The following is a 24,996-nucleotide window of genomic DNA, read 5'->3' as shown; positions in this document are numbered from 1 at the left end:
TGTATAGCTGAAAGCATACTAGCCTTGGTTGATTCCGGGGCTGCGGAGAACTTCATAGACTCTGGTTTTGTTACGAAAAACAACATTCCCATCAGAGAGAGGGAGATACCCTTGGCCATTGAGGCCATAGATGGTAGACCTTTAAGTACTCCAGTTTTTACCCATGAAACTGTACCATTATTCATGTATACATGGGTTTTACACTTTGAGACTGTTCAGTTCCAGGTTATCACCTCTCCCTCTTCTCCTATCTTGTTAGGGTACCCATGGCTACATTCTCACTATCCCATTTTCGACTGGGAGTCGGGGCAATTAAAATCATGGAGCAAAGCCTGCCACGAATCTTGTATGATTAAAGTCACCCCTTTACTTTCTATTAATGTTCCTACTACTCCTCCTTTGTCTACTGTTATACCTCCTCAATACTTGTTTCTCAAGACTGTATTCGATAAAAGGGAGGCTGATAAATTACCGCCTCATAGACCCTATGATTGTGCTATCGATTTATTGCCTGGCACTATAACTCCAAAGGGCAGGGTGTACCCTTTATCTATTCAAGAGAACCGTGTCATGGAGGAGTATGTTAAGGAATCACTAGAAAAGGGGTTCATTAGGAGATCCTCTTCTCCGGCTGGAGCGGGGTTCTTCTTCGTATCTAAGAAAGATTTAAGACCGTGTATCGCTTATAGAGGTCTAAATAAAATCACTATCAAAAATGCATACCCTATACCTTTAATCACAGAATTGTTTGACAGGCTGAAACATGCTACTGTATTCACTAAATTGGACCTTAGAGGTGCATACAATTTAATACGTATTAAGAATGGAAGGTGTCATTCAACACTAGATCCGGTCATTACGAGTATACTGTTATGCCATTTGGTCTTTGCAATGCCCAGCAGTATTTCAAGAATTTATTAATGACGTCTTAAGAGACTTTATTCACACATTTGTAATTGTGTACTTGGGCGACATACTAATATATTCTACAGATTTACACACTTATCACAGACATGTTACAACAGTCCTGAAGACCCTCCTTGCTAATGGTCTTTATTGTAAACTAGAAAAATGTTTATTTGACCAATCTACAAAAAACTTAATTGGTTTTGCCCTATAATAGAAGAACGTGTGGACCTAAATATTTGAAATTTAGTAATCAATATAACTAATTCCATGGCAATAATGTATGTAATGTGTATGTTTTGTATCTATGTTTACTAAGATGTAAAAAAACAATAAAGAATTTATAAAAAACAAAACAAAAAAACAGCAAAACAGATATATATATAACAGAATATAGGCGCTCACTATAGTGTAACAAGTGATATATGATGGGCAGCAGTGATCAACACAAGGATTCCCCACCTTATGAGAAAACAATAGTGAACAACAATAAAAGAAAACCGCGCCCTTATTTTGATACGAACATACGTACTCAAGTCCTTATGGTCATACAATTTCAACGGTATACCTAAAAAAAAAGAAGAATATACAAAATAATAGTGTAACCCTGTAGGTAATCCAAGAGTAATAAAGAAATATATGGTTATACACTCACATTTGGCAGAGCTAAATACAGAGCTCTGCTGTTTTAGCGCATAGACGGAATGATCCCCGTCCTAGGATAAACATGAAGTGGTCCACGTCTTGACGGTCTCAAACAGAAAAAACAGACAGGAGAATCCACATAGTGTAGTAAATACCAATATTGATATGGGTGACAAGTGAATAGAAAATATCGTACTCACATTTACCAGAGCGTACCTCGCTCTAGTTAGTAGCGCATAGGTGGTATGATCCCCACCAAGGAATAAAGATGTAAACCAGGAACAAAATATATCATGGAAATCTCAGAGTAGTAAAAAGTATCTTATAACTATTTATTATACATATAAATCAATAAAAAACAGAATGCATAAAATACTCTATGAGAAAGTCCATAAAAAATCCACTTTACGCGTTTCACCTATGGAGGCTTCTTCAGAAGTGTGGATAGAGTCCTGGTAATGTCCAAATATATAACAAGTGTAATAAGAACAATTTGTTTCATGTGATAAGAAAATGAATTCACTTACTGTATCCTAATTTCGCGCGCGCTGCCAAACCGGAAGTGACGCGGCGCCATATTGTCCAATGGTAAGTTTAAGGAAGTGGGTTGTTCTAACCACCGGTGGAACGCACGCGTCATACCGGAAATGACGCGGCGTGGCCGGACGGTGGTATTCTGTGCGTTCCAGCGTGGAACGCATGTCGAAAACGTGCCAATCAGGGGCCATAGCAGACCTCTGTACATCGTGTGAGGCTGATGTCCGAGGGCAGACCAAATACAAGTGTCCAAGTCTGGCAGAACGAACAGTACACCAATACACTGGCACAACATAAAGTATGCATAAGACAAGAACATTGTTGCAAACATCATTATCAATAAAAAATATGTGTATTCACAGCTGCAATAATATATACATATATACATATAGAGGGCACATAAATTGCACATAGAGTGTGGGTAAAATCACAGTAGGTGACTCCACTCCATAGTTAGAGCATATACATGTATACATAAACACAAATATCTATATTGGGAAGAAAAAAAAATATATTAGATATATAAGCCACATAAAAAAATAATAAGAGGCTTTAATAAAGAGCAATATGATAGGTATGGGAAAATAAATGCTGATAAAAATAAAAAATGGGTAGATTAATATTGTAATAAAATATACATCAAGGATAAAAGGAGGAGAGAATTATTGGTATAGATGAGTATATACAGACTTTATGCTTATATACATATATATACAATATATATAAAAAATATATATACGTATATAAAAAAGGAATATAAAGAGAGGAATGGGAATAAAAAATTTACATTTTAAGATTAATAAGTATAAAATAACAAAAAAGGCGGCAATTGGTATTAAAAAGGAAGATACATAGAGCAAACATAAGCCAATATTATAAAAAATTGAAGAGATCAAAATCTATATTTAACCCGTTCGGATGCAACGTATCAATTTTGAACACCCATTCCATCTCCTTTTGGCCTATTTTTTTAATAAAATCACCTCCTCTCCAATGGTTTTTTATTGTAGCAATTCCCATAAATGTAAGAAGTTTGGGGTCACTTTTGTGTTTACAAAAGTGAGCAGACACTGAATGTTTCTCGTATTTCTTTTCAATGTTTCTACAGTGTTCTGCTATACGTATTTTTAAAGGTCTAATGGTACGACCAATGTATTGGAGGCCGCACGGGCATTCTAACAAGTAAATGACATTCTTGCTTTCACAGGTAATAGTCTCTTTAATATTATAGATCTTATTGTTGTTATTTGATTTAAAAGTGGACCTTCTTTTTTCTGTTGGTTTTGTTTTTTTACAGGCTATGCAACTATTACATTTAAAGAAACCATTGGCGAGGGGTAAAAAGTCCTTTGTGTGTTTGCTTACTATTTGATCTTTAGTGTAGTTATTCGTCAAATGCATTTTTAAATTTGGGGCACCTCTAAATACAATGCGTGGTTTATTGGGAATTATGCCTTTTAGAATAAGGTCTTCTTTTAGAAGGTGCCAATGTTTATTCATTATCCTTTTTAGATGTTTGTTTTTATCATTATAGTCCAATACTATAGGTAGATTGACTTGATTTTGTTGATGGGGTTTTATTTTATGTATAAGCTCTTTTTGATTGATCTCCAACGTTTGCTGTATGGTAGACTCTATTTGTTCCTTATTATAACCTTTATTTGTTAAACAGTTTTTAATCTTATTCGCCTGTTCTAAAAAGACTTTGTTGTCCGAACAGTTTCTCCTGAGTCTAGTAATTTGGCTCTTTGGGATGCTGTTGAGCCAAACTTTATTATGGCAGCTTTTTGTATTAATATAGTTGTTAACATGAACATCTTTAAAGTGGGTTTTAGTGTGAATAGCGCCATCTTTAATATAAATATTAAGATCCAAATATGTGATCTCTTTGTCATTTATTTCTGAAGTTAAAATAATACCCTCTTGATTTGAATTTAAAAATTGGATAAAATCATGTGCTTCCTTTAGGGTACCCTTCCAAATAAAAATAAGATCATCTATGTATCTGGAGTAGGATACTAGATTCGACGTCCAGCCATGCCCACTCCATAAAGAGGTTGGCATAGCTGGGCGCGAATCTAGTACCCATGGCTGTTCCTCTGTTTTGTAAGTAAAAAGAATCTTTAAACCAAAAGTAGTTATTATTAAGAATCAAATTAATACCTTCATTTAAAAAGTCGATTTGTTCTTGTTCCATAAAATTTGCCTTTTCTAAAATATTCTTAACTGCATTGCACCCTTTATCATGCTGTATGATGGTGTACAGTGACTGAACATCGCAAGTAATAAATAAGAAGTCCTCTTGCCAAGTAATCTTTTCAAGTTTTTTTTAAAAGATCTATAGTGTCCCTAAGATATGATTTAGATTGAATGACGTATGGCTGAAGTAAAATGTCTATGTATTCCGACAGGTTCGAAAGTGCAGAACCTATCCCAGAGACGATAGGACGTCCTGGGGGCTTGGTTAGGTCTTTGTGAATCTTAGGGAGAAAATAGATAACTGGGATTCTTGGATGTGCGACATTGATGTAATGAAATTCCTTTGAGTCTAAAATACCCTAATTTAATCCTCTTTTTAAAAAAGATGTTAGTTTTTCTTTTATAGTTACGGTGGGATTCGCTTTTAATTTAATGTAAGTAGTGGAGTCATTTAGTTGTTTATTAGCCTCTTCCTCATATTGTTCTTTTGATAATATCACCAAACCTCCACCCTTGTCTGCGGGTTGGATTACAATGGACTTGTCATTATACAGATCTTTTAGGATTTGTCTTTCATTTTTATTTAAATTAGCTTTATCTTTATATCTGTTGTTATTTTCCAAGTTTCTTATATCTCTCCCAACCTTTTTCTCAAAGATGTCGAGAGCGCTAGATTTATAGTGTGCAGGATAAAAACTAGACTTGTTTTTTAGGTTACTTTTTATGTATTTATTGTCTGGAATATCGACAGGGATATTCGTAGAGCTAACTTGTTCATTTTTGGAATTAACCGCAAAAAATCTTTTCAATGTAGCGTTTCTAACGAACTTGTTGATATCTATAAAGGTCATGAAAGAATTATACGGTCTTGTTGGTGCAAACTTTAGGCCCTTTTTTAAAACATCTATTTCCATTTTATTTAGATTTTTATTGGATAGATTGAATATGCCTGTAGGTGAATGGTTAGATGCTAAGATCTTTCCATTCGACCTTTTTTGCTGTCTTCTCCCTGATCTTCGTCCTCTAGGTCTCTCTTTCGACTCTTTATTGGGGTAATGTTTATGAGGTTCGTATGACGTTCCCTGTTGTAAGGAATTTCTAAAAAAGAAGTTTCATCGAATGGCTCACAAAAAGATAGCACATTGTATCTATTTTTTGTGATCAAATCATTTGGAGTATTGGGTTCGCGTTCTTCGTGTTTTTTGCGGTTTTTAGTAGTGACTTTTTCCCAGGAGTAATGCCGTTTTTTAGTGTATCTTTGTTGTGGTGAAAGTGGTGCATACGTGTGTTTATGGGTTTTCGGTCTCACAATTAGTGGTGTATCTGTGTGATGTAAATGAGTTCCATCGTTTTAATGTAAATCTTTTCTATTATATTCTGGAAATCTAGTGTGGGCCGAAATTTGTTTGGCCGTTACGGCTGGGTTTTTGGTTCCATTATGAAAAGTATTTGTTTGGAAAGTGCTTTTTTGAAAGTGTTCATTTGGAGATTTTTCCCAGTGATGCATATTGTGAAATTTCTTAATGTGTCTCTTTGGAGATCTCTGTTGATGATAAGTGTGAGATTGGTAGTTATCCCTTGTTGTTTTGTGTGGTCTCTTGTGCCTAAATTCAGTGTCAGTGTATTGGTGATAATTCGTATTTCTATTATTTTGGAAGTGAGTTTTCTTTGCATTGTATGTGGAATTTGATTATGAGCATAATCGTGTTTATCTCTATTATATTTTGTGATTTTGATTTTTTTGGTGTCCATTTCAATTTTTTCAACTATTTTTTTGATTTTTTGTGTTTGATTATAGTATATTTCAGTGTCAGCAAATGGGATAAGTTGGTCCCTTAGATTATTGATCTTTTTGTCTAAATGTAAAAGTTTTTCATTTTTTACTTTAATCAGACTCTTCATTAGTCCAAGTGGTTGTACCATTCTTCCATAAATGGTTTATTGTCAGTATATGACGTGGGCATTTTAAATAACCTTAAACCTCTGGGGGTGATTTTTTTGTTCGTATACTTAGTTAGAGTGGCTATTTCCCATCTCAACTTCATTTCTTTAATCAAAGAAAATTCCAATTCTTTTAATAATTCTTGTCGGTCATCAAATAAGATTAACAGTTCATTATCAATTGGATTTGTTAGATCTTCCAAATTATTAAAGATATCATCTATATCTTTGTTGTAGTTATCACGATATTCGAACAATGTCATATTGTAGTGTCTATAGGGCTGCCTAAAATGGGGAATATGATAGGTACAAAACAAACAGAATATAGGCGCTCACTATAGTGTAACAAGTGATATATGATGGGCAGCAGTGATCAACACAAGGATTCCCCACCTTATGAGAAAACAATAGTGAACAACAATAAAAGAAAACCGCGCCCTTATTTTGATACGAACATACGTACTCAAGTCCTTTTGGTCATACAATTTCAACGGTATACCTCAAAAAAAGAAGAATATACAAAATAATAGTGTAACCCTGTAGGTAATCCAAGAGTAATAAAGAAATATATGGTTATACACTCACATTTGGCAGAGCTAAATACAGAGCTCTGCTGTTTTAGCGCATAGACGGAATGATCCCCATCCTAGGATAAATATGAAGTGGTCCACGTCTTGATGGTCTCAAACAGAAAAAACAGACAGGAGAATCCAGCAAACAGACCAAAGTGGGAACCACCCAGAATACGTATAATAGCTAAAATACAAAAGGACAACCTGATATAGGTCAAATTTCCTTAATTGGAATCTGTGTGAAAATTGAAATAACTTTCATAGCGTAAAAAAGTAAATATGAGTGGTGATTAAAGTGAGATTAGAAATGCACTCACAAACAAACGATAATTCAGGCCTTTCACCCTCTCAGGGGTAGTGTGATGAGTAAAGATATCCTCCAACACGATATATGTAAATGTAAAAAAATGCAATATAGTGAAGTATGTTAGAAATATACAAATTCACATTTATTCATTGCACTTACAAAATAGCAGCATAAAAAGGCATCTCTCCATATACATATGGAACTCCTGGTGATGACAATCGAGTATCCACAGTCCAGAGCCAGGAAGAAGATACAGCATTCAAATAAATAAAAATAAATAAAAGCAATTATAAGTACATAGGAAGTTCGGTTATATCCAACGCGTTTCGTCCTATTGGGTATCGGACTTCTTCAGGGATAACCATGGGTCCATTTCTGGAAGTTTTTATACCGTTATACATCATCTTCATAATCCGGTACACATGTAATCAAACATGCGTTTCACTTGTGAACCGCAGAAATCCGGCGCGAAATACATGGAGCCTCTCAAACAGTTCCGGGTAATAGTGCGCATGCGCGTATTGAACGCGCATGCGTCAGCTGGAGAGACCGCTGCCTGCAGGGAACAGAAAGCACAGAAAGGCGAAAAATACGCCTGAGAAGATAACCGTACACATTCTACTGATAAAAATCCTATATAGTGGCAAAATTACCTATGTTATTGAAGTATAAAGCATGGGTATATCTGTAGATCTCAATATAAATATTATATTACAAACGTTAGTACAGAAATTATATATACATAACCCATATGTAAATATAAGGTTATAAGTGGGGATGGATTGAAAAATCTAGCTAGTACAAACAATATTAAGGAGTCATATAAACCCATATGTAAGTGAATATCATAAGTTCCTTATGCACAAGGAAATTAGAAAATATGTATTATGTTTCAATAAATTGTAAGGGTTCTTATATGTGAATCAGAAAGTTAGACTGTAATGAAGTTATATTACATAAAAATTATATTCCATATATTTACATATAAAAATTATATATTTATATATACAAACAAAGAAAAACCATGACATCTTATTAAAGGAACATCGACATCAAGGAGAACACATGAGGAAAACTGATTAGATGAGACCTTGTAAATCAATTTCTTGATTGAGTCCCAAATTTAAGGTTTTTAGATTGAAAATCCACCAAGCCTCCTTCCTAACTAACTCCTGTTGCTTATCTCCACCTCTCCACCCTAGTTGAACTGAGTCTATTCCAAAAACTTGCAGAGTATTCCAAGAGAATGAAGGACAAGAATTACAGTGTCTTGGTACACTGTGGTCAATTTTATTTTTACGTATATTGTTATGATGTTCTAGTATTCTGATATGTAACTTTCTGGATGTGCGTCCGACATATTGGGCTCCACAGCCACATTGTAATAAGTAAATTACAAAAGTAGAGGAACAATGAATATAGTTTTTTATTTTGTATGTTTTTTTCGTATATGTACCAATAAAATATTGGATTTTCCTTTTGAGGTGTATGCATGTAGAGCAGTGGCCACAACTATAAAACCCTTGTAATTGGGCCTTGAGAAAGTTGTTACAAGAGGGAGTTGTAGGTAATAGGCTATGTGCCAATTTATTCTTTAAATTGCTTGATTTTTTATAGATTACTGTAGGAGAATCCACATAGTGTAGTAAATACCAATATTGATATGGGTGACAAGTGAATAGAAAATATCGTACTCACATTTACCAGAGCGTACCTCGCTCTAGTTAGTAGCGCATAGGTGGTATGATCCCCACCAAGGAATAAAGATGTAAACCAGGAACAAAATATATCATGGAAATCTCAGAGTAGTAAAAAGTATCTTATAACTATTTATTATACATATAAATCAATAAAAAACAGAATGCATAAAATACTCTATGAGAAAGTCCATAAAAAATCCACTTTACGCGTTTCACCTATGGAGGCTTCTTCAGAAGTGTGGATAGAGTCCTGGTAATGTCCAAATATATAACAAGTGTAATAAGAACAATTTGTTTCATGTGATAAGAAAATGAATTCACTTACTGTATCCTAATTTCGCGCGCGCTGCCAAACCGGAAGTGACGCGGCGCCATATTGTCCAATGGTAAGTTTAAGGAAGTGGGTTGTTCTAACCACCGGTGGAACGCACGCGTCATACCGGAAATGACGCGGCGTGGCCGGACGGTGGTATTCTGTGCGTTCCAGCGTGGAACGCATGTCGAAAACGTGCCAATCAGGTGCCATAGCAGACCTCTGTATATCGTGTGAGGCTGATGTCCGCGGGCAGACCAAATACAAGTGTCCAAGTCTGGCAGAACGAACAGTACACCAATACACTGGCACAACATAAAGTATGCATAAGACAAGAACATTGTTGCAAACATCATTATCAATAAAAAATATGAAGGTATCATTCCGAGTCTTGGTAATAAGGCAACAAATGGATTAAAAAATGGTTATCATTTATTAACAAATAATATCGAAATAAGTTATTTAAAGCTGAGAGCCCTGAATAATGTTTATTAAATAGAACGTAGATAACATCATGGCTGTGAGAGAAATTCTACATGTATGTATGTATTTATGTGTGTATGTATATTTGGATGCAAATGGTAACTTAATTGGTTTTGCCCTATAATAGAAGAACGTGTAGACCTAAATATTTGAAATTTAGTAATCAATATAACTAATTCCATGGCAATAATGTATGTAATGTGTATGTTTTGTATCTATGTTTACTAAGATGTAAAAAAACAATAAAGAATTTATAAAAAACAAAACAAAAAAAACAGCAAAACAGATAAAAGTATTCCTGTATTTGTATATATATATACACAAAAATAAATTCAGCTTGGCTCTCTCCTGATCTCTTTCTGTAGTATAATATCACTTAGGTGATAAATAATATCAGGGGTGCCAAAAATAGAGCCTTTGAACGACTATCTGAAGAATCTAACCATACCCCTCGGAACAAGCTATCTCAAAGGAGAATGTTTGTACCTCTAACATTCCATACAGGTACATTAAAAATCAGAGATTCCATTCAGAAACACTGGGATATTCTCCAATCAGACATTAATCTTCCTCCTATATTCCGTGACCCACCGATTGTGAGTTACAAAATGAACAAGGATTTACGAGACTTACTTGTACAAAGCAACCCCATACAGTGTTATAGGAGACCTCCAACACTAAAGAAGAAAGGATGTTTTAAGTGCTCTGGCTACGTGACATGCAGTCATATGATCAGCAGCTCTACATTCAGACATCCCCATAGTGGGAAACGTATCCCTATGCGGCATTATATCCCATTTAGTACTGATCACGTGATCTATATGATCACTTGTCCCTGTGGACTCTCCTATGTAGGGAAGACAGATTTGAGCCTTAGAGACTGAATTTGAGGAAACTGCTCAGGGATTATGACAGCCTTCCATGACCTAAGAACTGATAAACCAGTGACCAAACACTTTCTTGCAGCCCAACATCGCTTGCGTGAAGCATTCTGGATTCCCAATTTGAATGCAGTGGCTCCCAAGGGGTTTAATGAGAATACAGTGTACTCGACGTTTCTTTAAATGTGTCTTAGTTAATATTGTTTTCCTCTAATAAGATAGGATGATATTGTTTGGATTTATGTTATATTCATATCTAAGATCACACATAAGACAAGATAGTTTATTTCTTGCCCCGGATTGAGTTTGTTTCTTGATTTTTGTTGCTCTATTAATGCTTCTGATTCATTCGTATAGTTTCATATTTCTCATATTTATTGGATTGCACTGTATGATCCCACTTTGGGATAGAGGTATAAATAGTGTAGAGTACCCCTATGGCTCTCCGACAGTTCGGTCCACCTTACTACACATTGATATTGGTCACTCATTTTATACACACGTTTTGTAATGTCATATTATAACTTTTCTTCCCTCACTATGATACTCTTACTGTCAGACCTCATTTTCATTATTTTATTGTATTTTTCCTTTTCATGAGACAATTTATTTGTTCCTCCACACATGCACCGTTTATAATATCCATAACTATATTGCTTTTTTTCACAGCTTTCTATCAAGTCGATACACACGGTATCACTTATGTTGATGGTTTACTAAGCAACCACGTTTGTTCCCCGCAGTATCAAATCACACTAAGAAATAACATGATATTAAAGACATTATAAACTGTATTACTAAAATTGTGATATCCCTGTCAGAGTGCCCTTGTGGCCTCTATTATATTGTCAGGACAACAAGGTCCCTTAAAACAAGAAGAGCAGAACATTGCCACAATATAGAAAACTGGACGACATGAAGTAATCCGGCATTGGGGATCAGCTGGTACCCATTAATGATCAAAAACTGCCTTTTTAAACCAGGACTCCAGATGGACACTATACACTTCTAAAGAAGCCAATCTGAAACGCATTACGTGTACTTTATTTCCACTTTGGATTATTGTTTTTAACAGTTTTTTTATTTAATAAAGTATATGTCTTCATTTCATATTGGAGACCGGTTTTATTTGCTCATCCATTGGTTTCCTGATTCTTGCAATCCCAGGTGGGGATTATAACACTTAAACTTAAACAGGATATCTTGACTATTTATACATGCATTTATTGTGGTGCTGTACCATTGGTCGTTCTGTTTTGTTCTATTTTATCTGCATATTTCCATCACAGCTGGATAACCATTCATTGCTTGAGGCCTACCTGTATCCTTAGACAGGGGTTTTCCCATCCACCGTAATCTCAGCAGAGCTTCTGTTAGCTCTCGGTAGTGTGAGCTTGTTCTCTTATGCACTTTTATATCTAGCTATATTGCACTGTTTGATGTTTTAAAATTCCTGTTGCTGATTTTACAGAATATTTGTAGTAACGACATTTGATGCAATACAATATCACAATGTAAAAAAGCAGTAATTAAAAAAGCATTACTGCTTTCTTACATTGTGATTTTGTATTGCGTCTCATTTGGTTCCCTGAGGGAGTCCTGTTGGATGAAACGCGTAGGGTCTGGTATAGCACCAATTTATTTTAATTTTGTTTTAATACCTTTTTATAAATAAAGCAGAATATGCTAACTCGTCAACCTTAAGTCCGACCCTTCATGCTGCAGAGCTATTGCTGGAAAGGGGGAGTTGTTAAATTAGCCCCCCATCTCTATCTATGATACCTTCCTATATCTTGTGAGTGTAACCCGCATTCTTATAAAATTCCAATACAGTGTTACACTATTATATGTATTTTATGTAGAGTTACAGCTGTATCCTCCATACCTTTGGTTGTATCTATACTTCTCTTACATTCTGTGTTTGTTGCGTAAAAAACATCCATTCACTGCCTGCCATATTTTCTCCTCAGTCATGATGAGTGGTGAGTAGATGAAAGCATATGAATGTTCGTTGATCAACTTCATTTTAGTACTAAATGGATTTTTTACACATATGTTTTTATTAATTTATTTTCTTGGGAAACATAGAAAGTGACGGCAGATAAGAACCATTCGGCCCATCTAGTCTGCCCAGTTTTCTAAATACTTTCATTAGTCCCTGGCCTTATCTTATAGTTAGGATAGCCTTATGCCTATCCCACGCATGCTTAAACTCCTTTACTGTGTTAACCTCTACCACTTCAGCTGGAAGGCTATTCCATGCATCCACTACCCTCTCAGTAAAGTAATACTTCCTGATATTATTTTTAAACCTTTGTCCCTCTAATTTAAGACTATGTCCTCTTGTTGTGGTAGTTTTTCTTCTTTTAAATATAGTCTCCTCCTTTACTGTGTTGATTCCCTTTATGTATTTAAATGTTTCTATCATATCCCCCCTGTCTCGTCTTTCCTCCAAGCTATACATGTTAAGATCCTTTAACCTTTCCTGGTAAGTTTTATCCTGCAATCCATGAACCAGTCTAGTAGCCCTTCTCTGAACTCTCTCCATAGAGCACAGAATACATATATAAAAGATATGCAAACATTACATTGTACGATTCTTTTAATATAAAATGCATAACACATTTTTATTAACAGGAAACGTTCAGAGACACCCTTTCATGTCTGCTTAGATTTAATGGAATAGGGGAGCAACAAGGAGATGTTTTTGTATTATTATAATGGCGATATTATTTACCCTTTTACAGTTATAAGTTGGAGTTCCATAATCTCCATTATGAACAGAAGATCCATTGGTAATCTCTCTGCAGCCTGTGATATTGGCACTATTAGGACTGGTGTTTGGTGTGCGGAACCAGAATCACTGAGCTTGGTGGAGTGCTGATTGTTTATTTATGGTGGATATACTTTCCATACAATTAGCTAGTTTCTTTTTGCATTTATTTGTATCTATTTATATTTACTCACTAGAACAATGTGCATAATTTGTTTACTTATTTTTGTGTTTGGGAGTAAATTTGTGAGTTACTCACTACAGGAGCACATTCTTACTGTGGTTTATTAGATTCTGGAAAGCTAATTTTACATCTTTATTCTTCAGGCTGTAAATTATTGGGTTCAGCATGGGAGTCAGAGTGATATAAAAGAGAGAAAAAAACTTATCAGAATCCAGAGTAATGTTTGTGGTGGGTCTCAGATATAGACAGAAAATGGTCACATAGAGAAGAAACACAACCATGAGATGTGAAGAGCAAGTGTAGAATGCCTTACGTCTTCCAGTGGTCGTCTTGATCTTCAGTATTGTCCTGATAATGTAGACGTACGACATTATAGTGAGTGAAAATGGAAGGAACCCAATAAACACTGATTCAATGTGGAGCAAATTCTCCATACTATGCACATTGTTGCAAAAAAGTTTCATGAAAGCTAAGAGATCACAGAAAAAGTGATTGATTTCTTTGGACTGAAAACAGTAGATATCAAAAATAACACAGACAACAGGTATGCCCTCCAGAAATCCCAACAGCCAACAACTGATTATTAGCAACGCACATACCTTGCTCTTCATGATCACCGAATAATGCAAGGGTTTACAGATAGCAACAAAGCGGTCAAAGCTCATGGCCGTCAGCAGCATAAATTCACAGCATAAAAAAGCTACGTAAAAATACATCTGAGAGAGGCACCCCAAAAATGAAACACTCTTATCCCCTGAGGTGTAGGTAATTAAGATCTTGTGCATGGTGACAGTGGTATAACCCATGTCCAGAATGGACAGATTACCCAGAAAGAAGTACATAGGAGTATGAAGACAGATATTGGAGATAATCAGAGACAGAATGGTCAGGTTTCCAAAAAGAATTGACATATAAATAAGCAACACCAGTGCAAAGATAGGGGCCTGGACGCTAGGAAGGTCTGTAATGCCATTAATGATAAAATAACTGCCCCAAGTTTGGTTATTGTCTTCCATTACACCACGTGTACCCCTATATGCAAAAAAAACAAACATTATTACTAATATTTTCTGTTTATAAGCATCACATATTTCGAAATCTAGGATTTACAACATTTTTATAAAGAGTTGTAGAACAGCCTGTGAGCTTACAGTCTAATAGAAAGCAAAAGGTTTGTGGTGAAAATTGAGACTGATAGCTGGAGAGAGTGGAAGCACTGTGAAATCACTGTTTGGGCTGGGGGACAAATGTAATCCCAAAAAAATATCTCTATATGTCTATCTGTCTAGTAACATGAATGATGAACCCACAACACCTCTAAGGGGTCTTTGTCAAGACTGATCAGTCTGTCTGTATCTATCTATCTATCTATCTATCTAGGTATCTATTGAGGATACACCACAGTACAACATACGTTATGGAATAATAATACCATTTAATGCTTACCTTAGATAATGACTCCAAAACTCAGAAATGGCATTATATTTCCCTAACGCACTCTTCGGCATTATGTATCTCTATATTATATTTTAAAATGAGGGTTAGGACTTGGGTTAGGGTTAAGGCTCCTTTAATATTAGTATATGTCCAATTCTGCCTGAGATTTGTGGGAGCTACATGTATGGGTCACAGCTGCCCCTAACATATATATATTTGTAGTCAGGGACAATAAGCAGAGTTATAGTAGTGGTATAAGTCATTTGGGGTGTGCCGAAACCGACGTTCAGGTAGGCCTGTAAAAGAGCGCCCACTAAGTGAATGCTTTATAAAGGGTGCAATGGGTGGGCTGAACCAGGAAGTCTCAGCCCAGAGAAAGGGGAGGCCGGATAAGTCCCTCCCACAGCTACAGTCTCCGGCTTTCCATTTGTAATCGGGGAAAATAAGCCAAGTTATAGTAGTGGTATAAGTCGGATGTGGTGTGCCAAAACCAACGTTTGGGTAGGCCTGTAAAAGAGGGCCCACTAAGTGAATGCTTTATAAAGGGTGTAGTGGGTAGGCTGAACCAGGAAGTCTCAGCCCAGAGGAAGGGGAGGCCGGATAAGTCCCTCCCACAACTACAGGCTCTGGCTTTCCATTTGTAATCGGGGAAAATAAGCCGAGTTATAGTAGTGGTATAAGTCAGATGTGGTGTGCCAAAACCAACATTTGGGTAGGCCTGTAAAAGAGGGCAAAAAGTTAACCGTTTAATCCTTAGTACATGTTGACATTATCTAAACAGTACTTTAAATGCCTGTCTCAGTTCTCTCTCCGTTAGATGGTGTTTGATGGTGTTTGCAGATGATTCCAATGTCCCAGTTTATGATACACGCTGGGATGTTTACTAAAGGCTGCAGAAGCAGTGCTTATTATAAAAGAATGACCTGAATATGATGAAGGGTCGTATCAGAGTTTTATGAATTGTGTCCTGATGTACAGGATGAATTTTATGTAACGAGTGGTTACCATGTAACCTTAAAAGAGAGCGTATACCTGTGTAGTCCTTTGAGTGTCGGACAATTGGTATAGTATGTTGACTGGGCACCATTTATTGTTGATAGTATATAGGTATATGTCTGCAGGTGGGTATGAGATAAGTTTAAGTGTTTGTTAGCTAATTTAAGGTTAAGGTGGCAAAAGGATGTAAATGTCACCATGGTCTCGATGGATTACGGATTGACAATTCGATATTTGGAAGGGAACTTATTAAAATGGCCAGAGTTCTGGTATATAAATGGTTGGTATGAGCAGAGAGAGCCGTGTGTGCTAGCAATCTACCATGACCATGAGATGAGCTAATCCAGAATGAGATCCAGGAATGTAGGAGTTTTAGTAAGTGGTTAAGCAGTCGTGGAATGTTTGGAGGAATACCTGAAATGGGATTGAGACAAGGCTTCAGCTGCTATGTTGTGACAGGGTGGTATGTGTATGCAGACAAGGTAAAATTGCTGTGTTGCTGCCTGCCGTGTAACATTGCATACTGCTGTGTTTGAGTAGTAATTGACAGACTTCCTCCCCCACAGAGACCCCCAGGCGTGTGCAGGGGCCGCGATGGAGCATACTACAACGAGAGCTGAAGGTTACTAAAACAGTAGGCTTCATGTCTCTGTGGGCCATGTGTCACGGAACCAGTTGTGCTTGATAATGGCTGCAAAATAACAGGGGAATCATTGTTTAGTGTGGATTCCCATGTTGGTCAGTTGGAATAATATATAATAGTATATTGTGGGGTAGAGAAATACCCAGGATAAAAAGGGGCCATGCGCTTGTGAATGCTCTAGAGTATAGCAATAGGTTCCTCAACAGTTAGAAATGTGTCATGATAATGTATCATTGTATGGCAATCACAGACAGTCAATAGCAGCCATGAGGGTTACCACAAACACATTGAATAGTTTAGGGCTGCTATAGATCCCAGAAATGAGACAGGTGGGAAATAAAATGCCCTTACCATTTAATACTGTGCAAATGGCACAGAGACGTCCACTGTGGCTTGTTGCAGGGAACTACTTTGGGCTGAATTAGTGAAGTCAGGCAATCTATGAAGACACCAAATTGATGTCTTTGCCTACCAATATGTACTTCCTAATGACGGAAGAATTAACTGTGCTGGTGAAATAATGTGTGCTGGACTGTAACTTGTGATGTTACTTATAGTGGATGAGAGTAAGGAGTACATAGTGGAATACTCCGTGTGAGAGTTAGGAACTCCTGAGTTCGGAGACTCTAAGTCTCCAGACTATCATAGAACATAATTATGATGAAAATCTGGATGTCATCATAGCATGCATCTCTGCAATGTTGTCTGTGATATTTGCACAGGCGCAGATACCTGACTGGGGAGCTCAGAGTTGACAATCATGTGCTTCAGTATTGTTGCTGGGAACGGTAAGTCTTTATGCATGAGTTCGGCAGCAATTAGGAACTGTGTTAGTGGTATCCTGGTACTTGACCAGATTACAATGGATTAGCTGGGGTGGAGGTTCTTGCGGGGTGCTTGGGAATGAAATAACCTCTTCTAGTTTTGTGTTGAGAGACATACTATGATGAATAAACAATGAGTAAATGTAATGGGCATCTCGATAAGACTGTAACTCAGTATCAACTGGCAGCTTGCTAAGAGCCGGATGGTGAAGAAATTAGCTTTACAAGGGGAAAGTGAGGCCTTGCCAAGTGGCTCAGAGAGGCTCTAGCTGTGATTTTGGCTGAGGGACCACCGAAAGAAGTGGAGCAAATGTTGGCTTCTCAGTGACGAGTAAGAGATTAAATTAGTGGCCATGACAGGTGAGGCCCTATCCAATAACCTGTAGAGGTTGGCACGAGGCTCTAGCTATGAGTTGGGCAGATGGGTGAATACCTCCACATAAGGATGGGTGTTGGCTTCGTGGGACTCAATTATAAACATACTTGAAAATGGCTCACACCAAACCCTCTGCAGCCAGTTGATCTATCCCTAAGGAATGTAGGGGAATAGAAACGTAATGGATTGATAGAAAGTATGTTGGAACATATGTACCTTGTAACTAGTGAGGTTAGGCTTGACAAAGGAATGTCATAGAGAGGAACCTAAAGACACAATGAGAATATGTCCAGGATGATGCAAGTGCTAATTGAGATAACGTACCTGAGTTGTGGTTAAGGATTATTACGTCAACAACAGGTTGATAAGTAAGGATGGTGGGAACCTAGAAAAATAACTAATTTATGTATAAGTACATACCTAGGCCATACCTAGGCCAAACAAAATAAGTAAGGAAAAGAGATACCTGATTGAACTTAATCTAGATATAAGTTCCCACTGTGCGTCCTTCTACTAGAAGGACCTGAGGTATGTGCCTAGGAATAGCCTAAGTAATTAAACACCAAAACATGTATATCACATCTCTAGCTTACTAGCGTGTAGCGAATTATGAGATCTAGTAAGCACCTTAGATGAAGGTGTGGGTTATACTAATTTAAGTAAAATAGACAGATCGAAAAGGTCTGAATATGTATCATTGCACAATGAGGGGTTCTTGTGTGGGCCTAGCGAGACAGTGTGGAATAGTAGAATGTGATATGAAAGGGTTGTAGTTTTAAATCGTAAGCAGGAAAATGTTGTATGTAAATGCTCAAATGGGGGGCCGAGATTGGATTGTACTTGTTTGCCTGAAGGCGGCTGTATGTTACTGTATGGAGTGAAGGCATAGTGAGGGTCAGGTGTAAAGGTATCGTAGCGAAAGTCCGAGAGTACCCAATGTAAGTCCTGAGTTGCAGGGTGAAAAAAATAGGGCTGTATGAGGGGTACATATTTATGGAACAAGCACATGGAATAAACATATTAAGGTTGTAAGAGTTGTATAGAGGTCAAGCATGATGCCTTTGTTGTTTGAACTGGTCCATATGTTGTGGTAGGGAGAATTGTCATGAACACCAGGGTGGCAATGTTGTGAGTAATGAAGGGTCAGTCTGATGCTGTGATCAAAGGATAATGATATAATAAGGGTCTAGATGTAGGTGTCATATGTCACGTTGTCAATACCATGCTAGACCGAGGTGGCTTATCATGTGCAGCAAGGATAACACTTATCGAATGAGGAGGCCATATAGGTTGGGTTGGTGTAGGCCTAGCGTATAATTGAACAAAGTAAGATAAGACATAGATAACCCTTGTGAAGCAGGAAGGTATACTTATTTCAAGCCCAAATGAGGGGCCAAAATTGTGTTGTATGGGTTGCCCAAAGAGGGCCTTGTGAAGCAAATGTAGTGAAGGCCAAGTACGAACCATGTTTAAAGGTATTCCATGAATCAAGATCTGGATAGTATTGATAACCTAGTGAAAAGTAAGGTAGGATTAGTTTATCAATATTGTGTAGTGTGGTGGGCTAGGGTAGTATGCAACCCCTGTAAGTGGATGTTATGCAAATGAAAAGCCCAATAAAATAGGAACATAGTATGTTGCCCACTGAGGGTCACGTGAAATGGATGTTGCAAAGCCCCACTGAGGGACTTTTGCAAGGACTATGTATATGAGGCCGAGAAGGGGCCCAACGTAAGTCCTGAGTTGCAGGGTGGCTACGTGAGGCTGTGATAAAAGTAATTGGCGGGGGGGGGGGGGGGTGATTTGTAGATCAGATATAGGTTGTAGAGAAAATACATGTTAAAAGTTATACAATACATACTTACTGAGCCAGTTAAACTGAGGGTAAAAAACAGAATTTACAACAGGAATGATGTGTAGACCACTAAAATGCAATAGTGCTGAATTGGTTTGAGGCCACGATGGCCATACGCTAAATGTAGGAGGAGACAGAATTTATAAGAAATACATTTATAAAATGTCTAGCTTGTGAAATGGTGAACGTAATATTTTTTTGTTTTTTTATTATTTTTTTTATATTTAATACATACGTTTTTAAGACATACTTGTGGAATGCCTAATTGGTATGGAAGAATAGGGTTGAAAGCAACGGCTAGAATAACATAGTAACATGCATTAATGTGACTAGTGACGGTCAATGTGTTAGAGGCTCTGTAGGGCTTGTTAAGACACACTTGTAAATATATCCCAATAAATTTTTTTTCAAAAATGCATGTTTTCATTTGGGGTATATCTAATAAACAGTTTTTTTTTCTTTTTCAATTTATTTATTTATATTTTTATTTTGGGGGCAGTGGAGTGACCCACACACCATGACACAGACAGACAGACACACACACACACACACACCATGACAGACAGACACCCACACACCCTGACACAGACAGACACACACACACCATGACACAGACAGACACACAAACACCATGACAGACACACACACACACCATGACACAGAACAGACACACACCATGACACAGACAGACACACATACACTCCCACTGACAGACTGACATACATACTTGTTGCTACCTGTGGGTGGACAGATAGGTGTGCTGGCAGCCGCAGGGAGAGCTTGGATGGTGGCCACAGTGGGAGCTGGCTGTTCTGTCTCTGCTCCCCAGTGCGCAGCTTAATGAGACCGGGGCCGGAATATGACATCATATTCCGGCCCAGGTCTAATTAAGTAGCGTGCGAGGGCGGGGGAGCAGAGACAGAACAGCCAGCTCCCCCTGCGGCCGCCTTCCAAGCTCTCCCTGCGGCCGCAGATCACCCAAATGTCTCCCGGCCCCAGGTGCCGACGGCCCACCGGGAAATTTCCCGGTATCCCGGTGGGCCAGTTCGGCCCTGACCGAGGCCATGTGGGCTGGCAATAATAAACTACAAATATGAAAACGGAATATGGCATAGCATTTATTATACAAAAGAACGTAGGATGACTAACTAAATTGCATATTATAAAATATGATATGTTCGAATACAGTAAGCAGAGTGCATTAAAGGGACACTCCAGGCACCCAGACCACTTCTGCCCATTGGAATGGTCTGGGTGCAAACTCCCACTACCCTTGACCCTGAAACTGTAATTATTGCAGTTTTCATAAACTGCAATAATTACCTTGCAGGGTTAACTCCTCCTCTAGTGGCTGTCTACTAGACAGCCACTAGAGGGCACTTCCTGCTTCATAGCACAGGTTTCCTCCAGCGTCGCTCAATTCCCCATAGGAAAGCATTTTCAATGCTTTCCTATGGAGAGCTCTAATGCGCATGCGCAGCATTGCCGCGCATGCGCATTGGGTCTCCTCAGCCGGCAGGCGGGATCAGTCTCCCCCGCTGGCTGACGTGATGAAAGGAAGGAGCAGCGTCGACCCGAAACCACCACTGAGTCCCTTTAACCAAATTGAGGTATCACTGTGATGTTATGTATGATTTGAAATAAGCCGTATTTGCGTTAGTAGTGAAATTCGCCATATCCGAGTCAGGAAGGAATACAGACTGAAATGCTGATGCCACCCTAGTTCGTGAAAGGCCAAATGTGTCTGAATGCACGTAGATTGTCAGTGATAGCGTGACCCAATGCAGACCAAAGCGAACAAATGTACGGTTCAGTTAAAAAAAAAAAATATGAGAACAGCAACAGGAAAAGCCGCGTCTGGGCCGGATGTGGCAGTGCTCCATGAGATTCAAGGTAGGGCTGTTTTTTTGTTTGTTTTTTTACTCAAATGACGTAAAATTAATACTTGCATAGGCCTCACTAGGTCAAGACCAGCTTGTTTGTTTGGAGTTCAGGTAGTTTGTGTTGATGACCTTTGAACTGGAAGTAGATGGTTCTGTACTGAACCAGGAAGTCTCAGCCCAGATCATCCCCAATACTGCATTTATAGGCTGGATAAACCCCTCCCACAACTCCAGGCTCCGCCTTTCCATATGTCCAAAAAACTATAAACGGTACACAATTTATATGTTATACAACTCAATATTCTCAGGGGAACAGAAAACAATTGAAGATGAAAATTTATTTATTATACTCCTTGTGACAAACCCCTGTAATTTCCCTTGTCCCAGTTATTTTCCCTGTATTTGGCAGATTGGCCTACCAAACACCGACCACCCCCCTGGCTCATTTAACATTAAAGAAACAACAAAGTAAAGTGCTGTCTCTGAGTGGCCGCTGTTCATATAACAGAACAGCACGTGCGCTGGAAAATAGCGGCCATCTTGTCTCCCAAAAGCAGGCAGCGGTACTTGGTCATCGAGTGTCTGGAACTCAGACACAGACACTCGACCCTGCGAACACCTGTGATTTGATACGAACGCCTGCTTCTTTTAACGACAAACCAGAAGAGCGCTGTTCGCTCTTATGAGCCAGAAGAACTGTTCGACTTTTGATTTGTTTTGGAACTCCGGAAGGTGACCGACCGATACCACTATTTCTCTGGAACAAATTTGGGCAGGCGCCATATGTGCGGTCGGTTAGAACTTTACTCCGGTGGCGATTCAGCTGTGTACATGCGATCTGAGTGCTATTTGGATATATTGGGCGCTCCGATCAAGGCTATCCAGGAATATAATACTTGTGGGGGCTCCTATGACTGTTATATGTATTTTGGCGGGTTTTATGTTTTTTATTTTGTACCTCTAGTGCCTGGGAGATACTTAGGTTAAGCAAAGTATACTCAATTATCTCCCAGACACAGATGCTTGGGCGTATTTTATCATACTTTTGCTTGGAGACCCTATGCTGGGGGTCTGTGTATAAAAGTGGGCCATCTGGCCATAATAAAATATTCCTGTTGTACCCTTCATCAAGTCTTGACTGATGTTTGGGTATGCGATTGACGAAGCGATTGATTTGTTATCATGACCTGCTTAGATTTCCTCCAGCAGTTCGGGAGTGTGCGAACGAACGTACTATGCGAAGTACAAGGGGTTTGTTACATTCCTGAGGAAAGTCAGCTTTAAAACTGATTCCATTTGTAGAATATGTTTAAAAAGTCACTACCCTCATCCCTGTACACCAGATTTTGTCAGAATCCATCCTTCTATATGTTTTTCTAGAACAGGATAAGTCATTTGCGTGGACACAATAATTCCTCATCTCTTCCCATCTAGCATTAGAAAACTCCTCTCTTTTTTTGTATAACCTCACTGTACTTTTTTAAATGTAAAGAGTATTTTATAATCCACTGTCTGATGGTCTCCTTTATCATTAAAAATTAAGGAAATAGGCAACATGAAAATTCTAAAATACCATTTAGGTAAGGCTCTATGTCGTACAATTTTTAGCTTGCAAAATATATTTGCACGTCTTCAGTATGGCCTAAGTAAGTTCCAAAAAGCTTCAAAAAAGCACAGAAAATGTTTAGGGACTGCACTTATTCAATATAGCATAGTGCAAACTGCATTTATCCAATTTAAATGTTTTAGAAAATAAAACACTGGGCAAGAAGTGCTGAACTGCAATTTAGGCAAATTTAGGCTGAATTCCTAAATCCCAAGCTGAAATATATCTGAATTGTGAAATAACCAAAACACACAATGCCGATCATTACATTTTTAGAGGAGGGGGTTGGGGTTTAATATTCTAAATTCCACTCGTGGCACCAAAAATTTTTTAAAAGATTTACAGGAAAAAAAGAAAATGATAGATGGGGAACTGTCACTAAATGTGGATTTTTTTTTGCAGGTCAAATAAGAAGTGACCGATAGAGGGACAAACAGGAAGAGCAGTAATAAGGTAAATCTATATTTATTTATTTATTATATGTTTAATAAATATAAAATATGTATTATCTAAATAAAATATAAAGACAGAATTTTGTTGTTTTTTACTGTTTTCCTCTCTATTGGTTACTTGATCCAGAAGGCAGGAGAATATTTTTTATCGTTGCACTGCTAATATATATGTAATGTTAACGTGGTGTGTATTTTGCAGCACACTGATTGGCCCGTTTTCTCCCAACTGAACCTGCATCGGAAAAAATGATTTGCTGTGTGGTTAATCACGCATCTTCTAACTGAAACGGTGCCTACTGATGATACGGCTTCTTTAATTACACATTGGCTATTGTGCAAACATTTTGACACAGTGACTAATAATATAGAAGCAATACAGACATCAACATGGAAAATAAATACGGTGCTTTACACCTAACAATATGTTTAGCCCTCTGTATAGATATATATCGCAACGGTTGGACGGAGCTATTAGCTGACTTTCAGGTGGATTCAAAACTAAAGAATGATTTAGTATGTCTATCTGAAAAGAACAATGAGAGCGCCTGTAACAGATATTTACCCAGATATTCATTTGTTGTAAAGACACTGAATGATGAATTGCAAGGAAATAAAATGGAGCTAAAACAGCTGATTGGAAAAAAGAATGTAGCTGAGCTGCAGTCATAGTTTGGCTGTTTTAGCGTACATTGGATTCCAATTCACTAGGATTAAGAGTTTACTAAATTATCACCGTAAGTCTTTTCTTAGAGAGATTTAATGACATTTGAGCAAATTGCTAAATGTTGTACTTTTCATGGTCCAAGTTATATCCACACGACTAATGTGTAGCATGCAGTCCGTCTGTGTGTGATACTAACAGTCACTCACTATTTACCAATTGTAAGATGCTCGCTTTAAATGCAATCAATACAGGACACACTGGCTATGTCCTCTTCCTGATTTACAAAAACTTGTATTCTGTTACTGGAACGGCAATAATACACAGATAACCCTGAGAACAACTGCCTCCATGAACAGTCAGTGCAGGTCAGTACAGCTCTGTGTCTAATCAGCCATAAAGTAATAGAAACAAGGTTATTCCATGACATTTACATTTTTGGAAATTATTGGGAATGGAAAAGCGGAGGCAAAAATAGTCCCGTTGTGACTATGAATGTGTTGGCGAATTTTCCCAGATTAGCTATTTTTGTGTGAGTTTTTTCCTTTTAGAATTAATTCACGATAATTCTAAGTTTAGAGAATAATGCAGAAAGTGTACAAAAGGCATGGGAAAATACAATCAGGCACAAGCATGAATGGCAACTATGAATGACAGAGAAGTGAAGGTTAACATACATCATTTCTTTAAAGATGAAACCTTTGAAATATTGTTTACAAACAAAAAGCGGCTCAGCGTTTTGTAGGATTTTGACAGTTTAAGTGGCTCCTATCTGCGTCCATTTATGTAAACTGAATAGGCATAATTTTATCTACAAGTCCC

The 24,996-nt window shown here is 37.7% G+C and overlaps 1 protein-coding gene across 1 annotated transcript; it reads right to left on the bottom strand.

Annotated features, from left to right (window-relative positions):
• Positions 1–5,257: 5,257 nt before the first annotated feature.
• On the bottom strand, positions 5,258–14,949 carry LOC134573004 (olfactory receptor 5AR1-like). The gene is made up of 4 exons (XM_063432363.1): positions 14,888–14,949; positions 14,041–14,473; positions 13,536–13,947; positions 5,258–5,385 (listed from the first exon to the last, which is right to left on the bottom strand). The coding sequence occupies exons 1-4, from the start codon at positions 14,947–14,949 to the stop codon at positions 5,258–5,260; spliced, it is 1,035 nt and encodes a 344-aa protein (XP_063288433.1).
• Between the last annotated feature and the right edge of the window lie 10,047 nt (positions 14,950–24,996).

This window comes from Pelobates fuscus, chromosome 9, assembly GCF_036172605.1.
Source record: "Pelobates fuscus isolate aPelFus1 chromosome 9, aPelFus1.pri, whole genome shotgun sequence".
Classification (NCBI taxonomy): domain Eukaryota; kingdom Metazoa; phylum Chordata; class Amphibia; order Anura; family Pelobatidae; genus Pelobates; species Pelobates fuscus.
Note: the sequence above shows the minus strand (reverse complement) of the source record. Positions and strands in the feature narration are given on the sequence as shown.

Coding starts and splice junctions, on each gene's coding strand:
- LOC134573004 (XM_063432363.1), bottom strand. CDS start 14,949: ATGCCGAAGAGTGCGTTAGGGAAATATAATGCCATTTCTGAGTTTTGG. Junction 14,474..14,887: donor TTTTGGAGTCATTATCTAAG/GTAAGCATTAAA, acceptor TTTTGCATATAG/GGGTACACGTGGTGTAATGG. Junction 13,948..14,040: donor CGGTGATCATGAAGAGCAAG/GTATGTGCGTTG, acceptor TACTGTTTTCAG/TCCAAAGAAATCAATCACTT.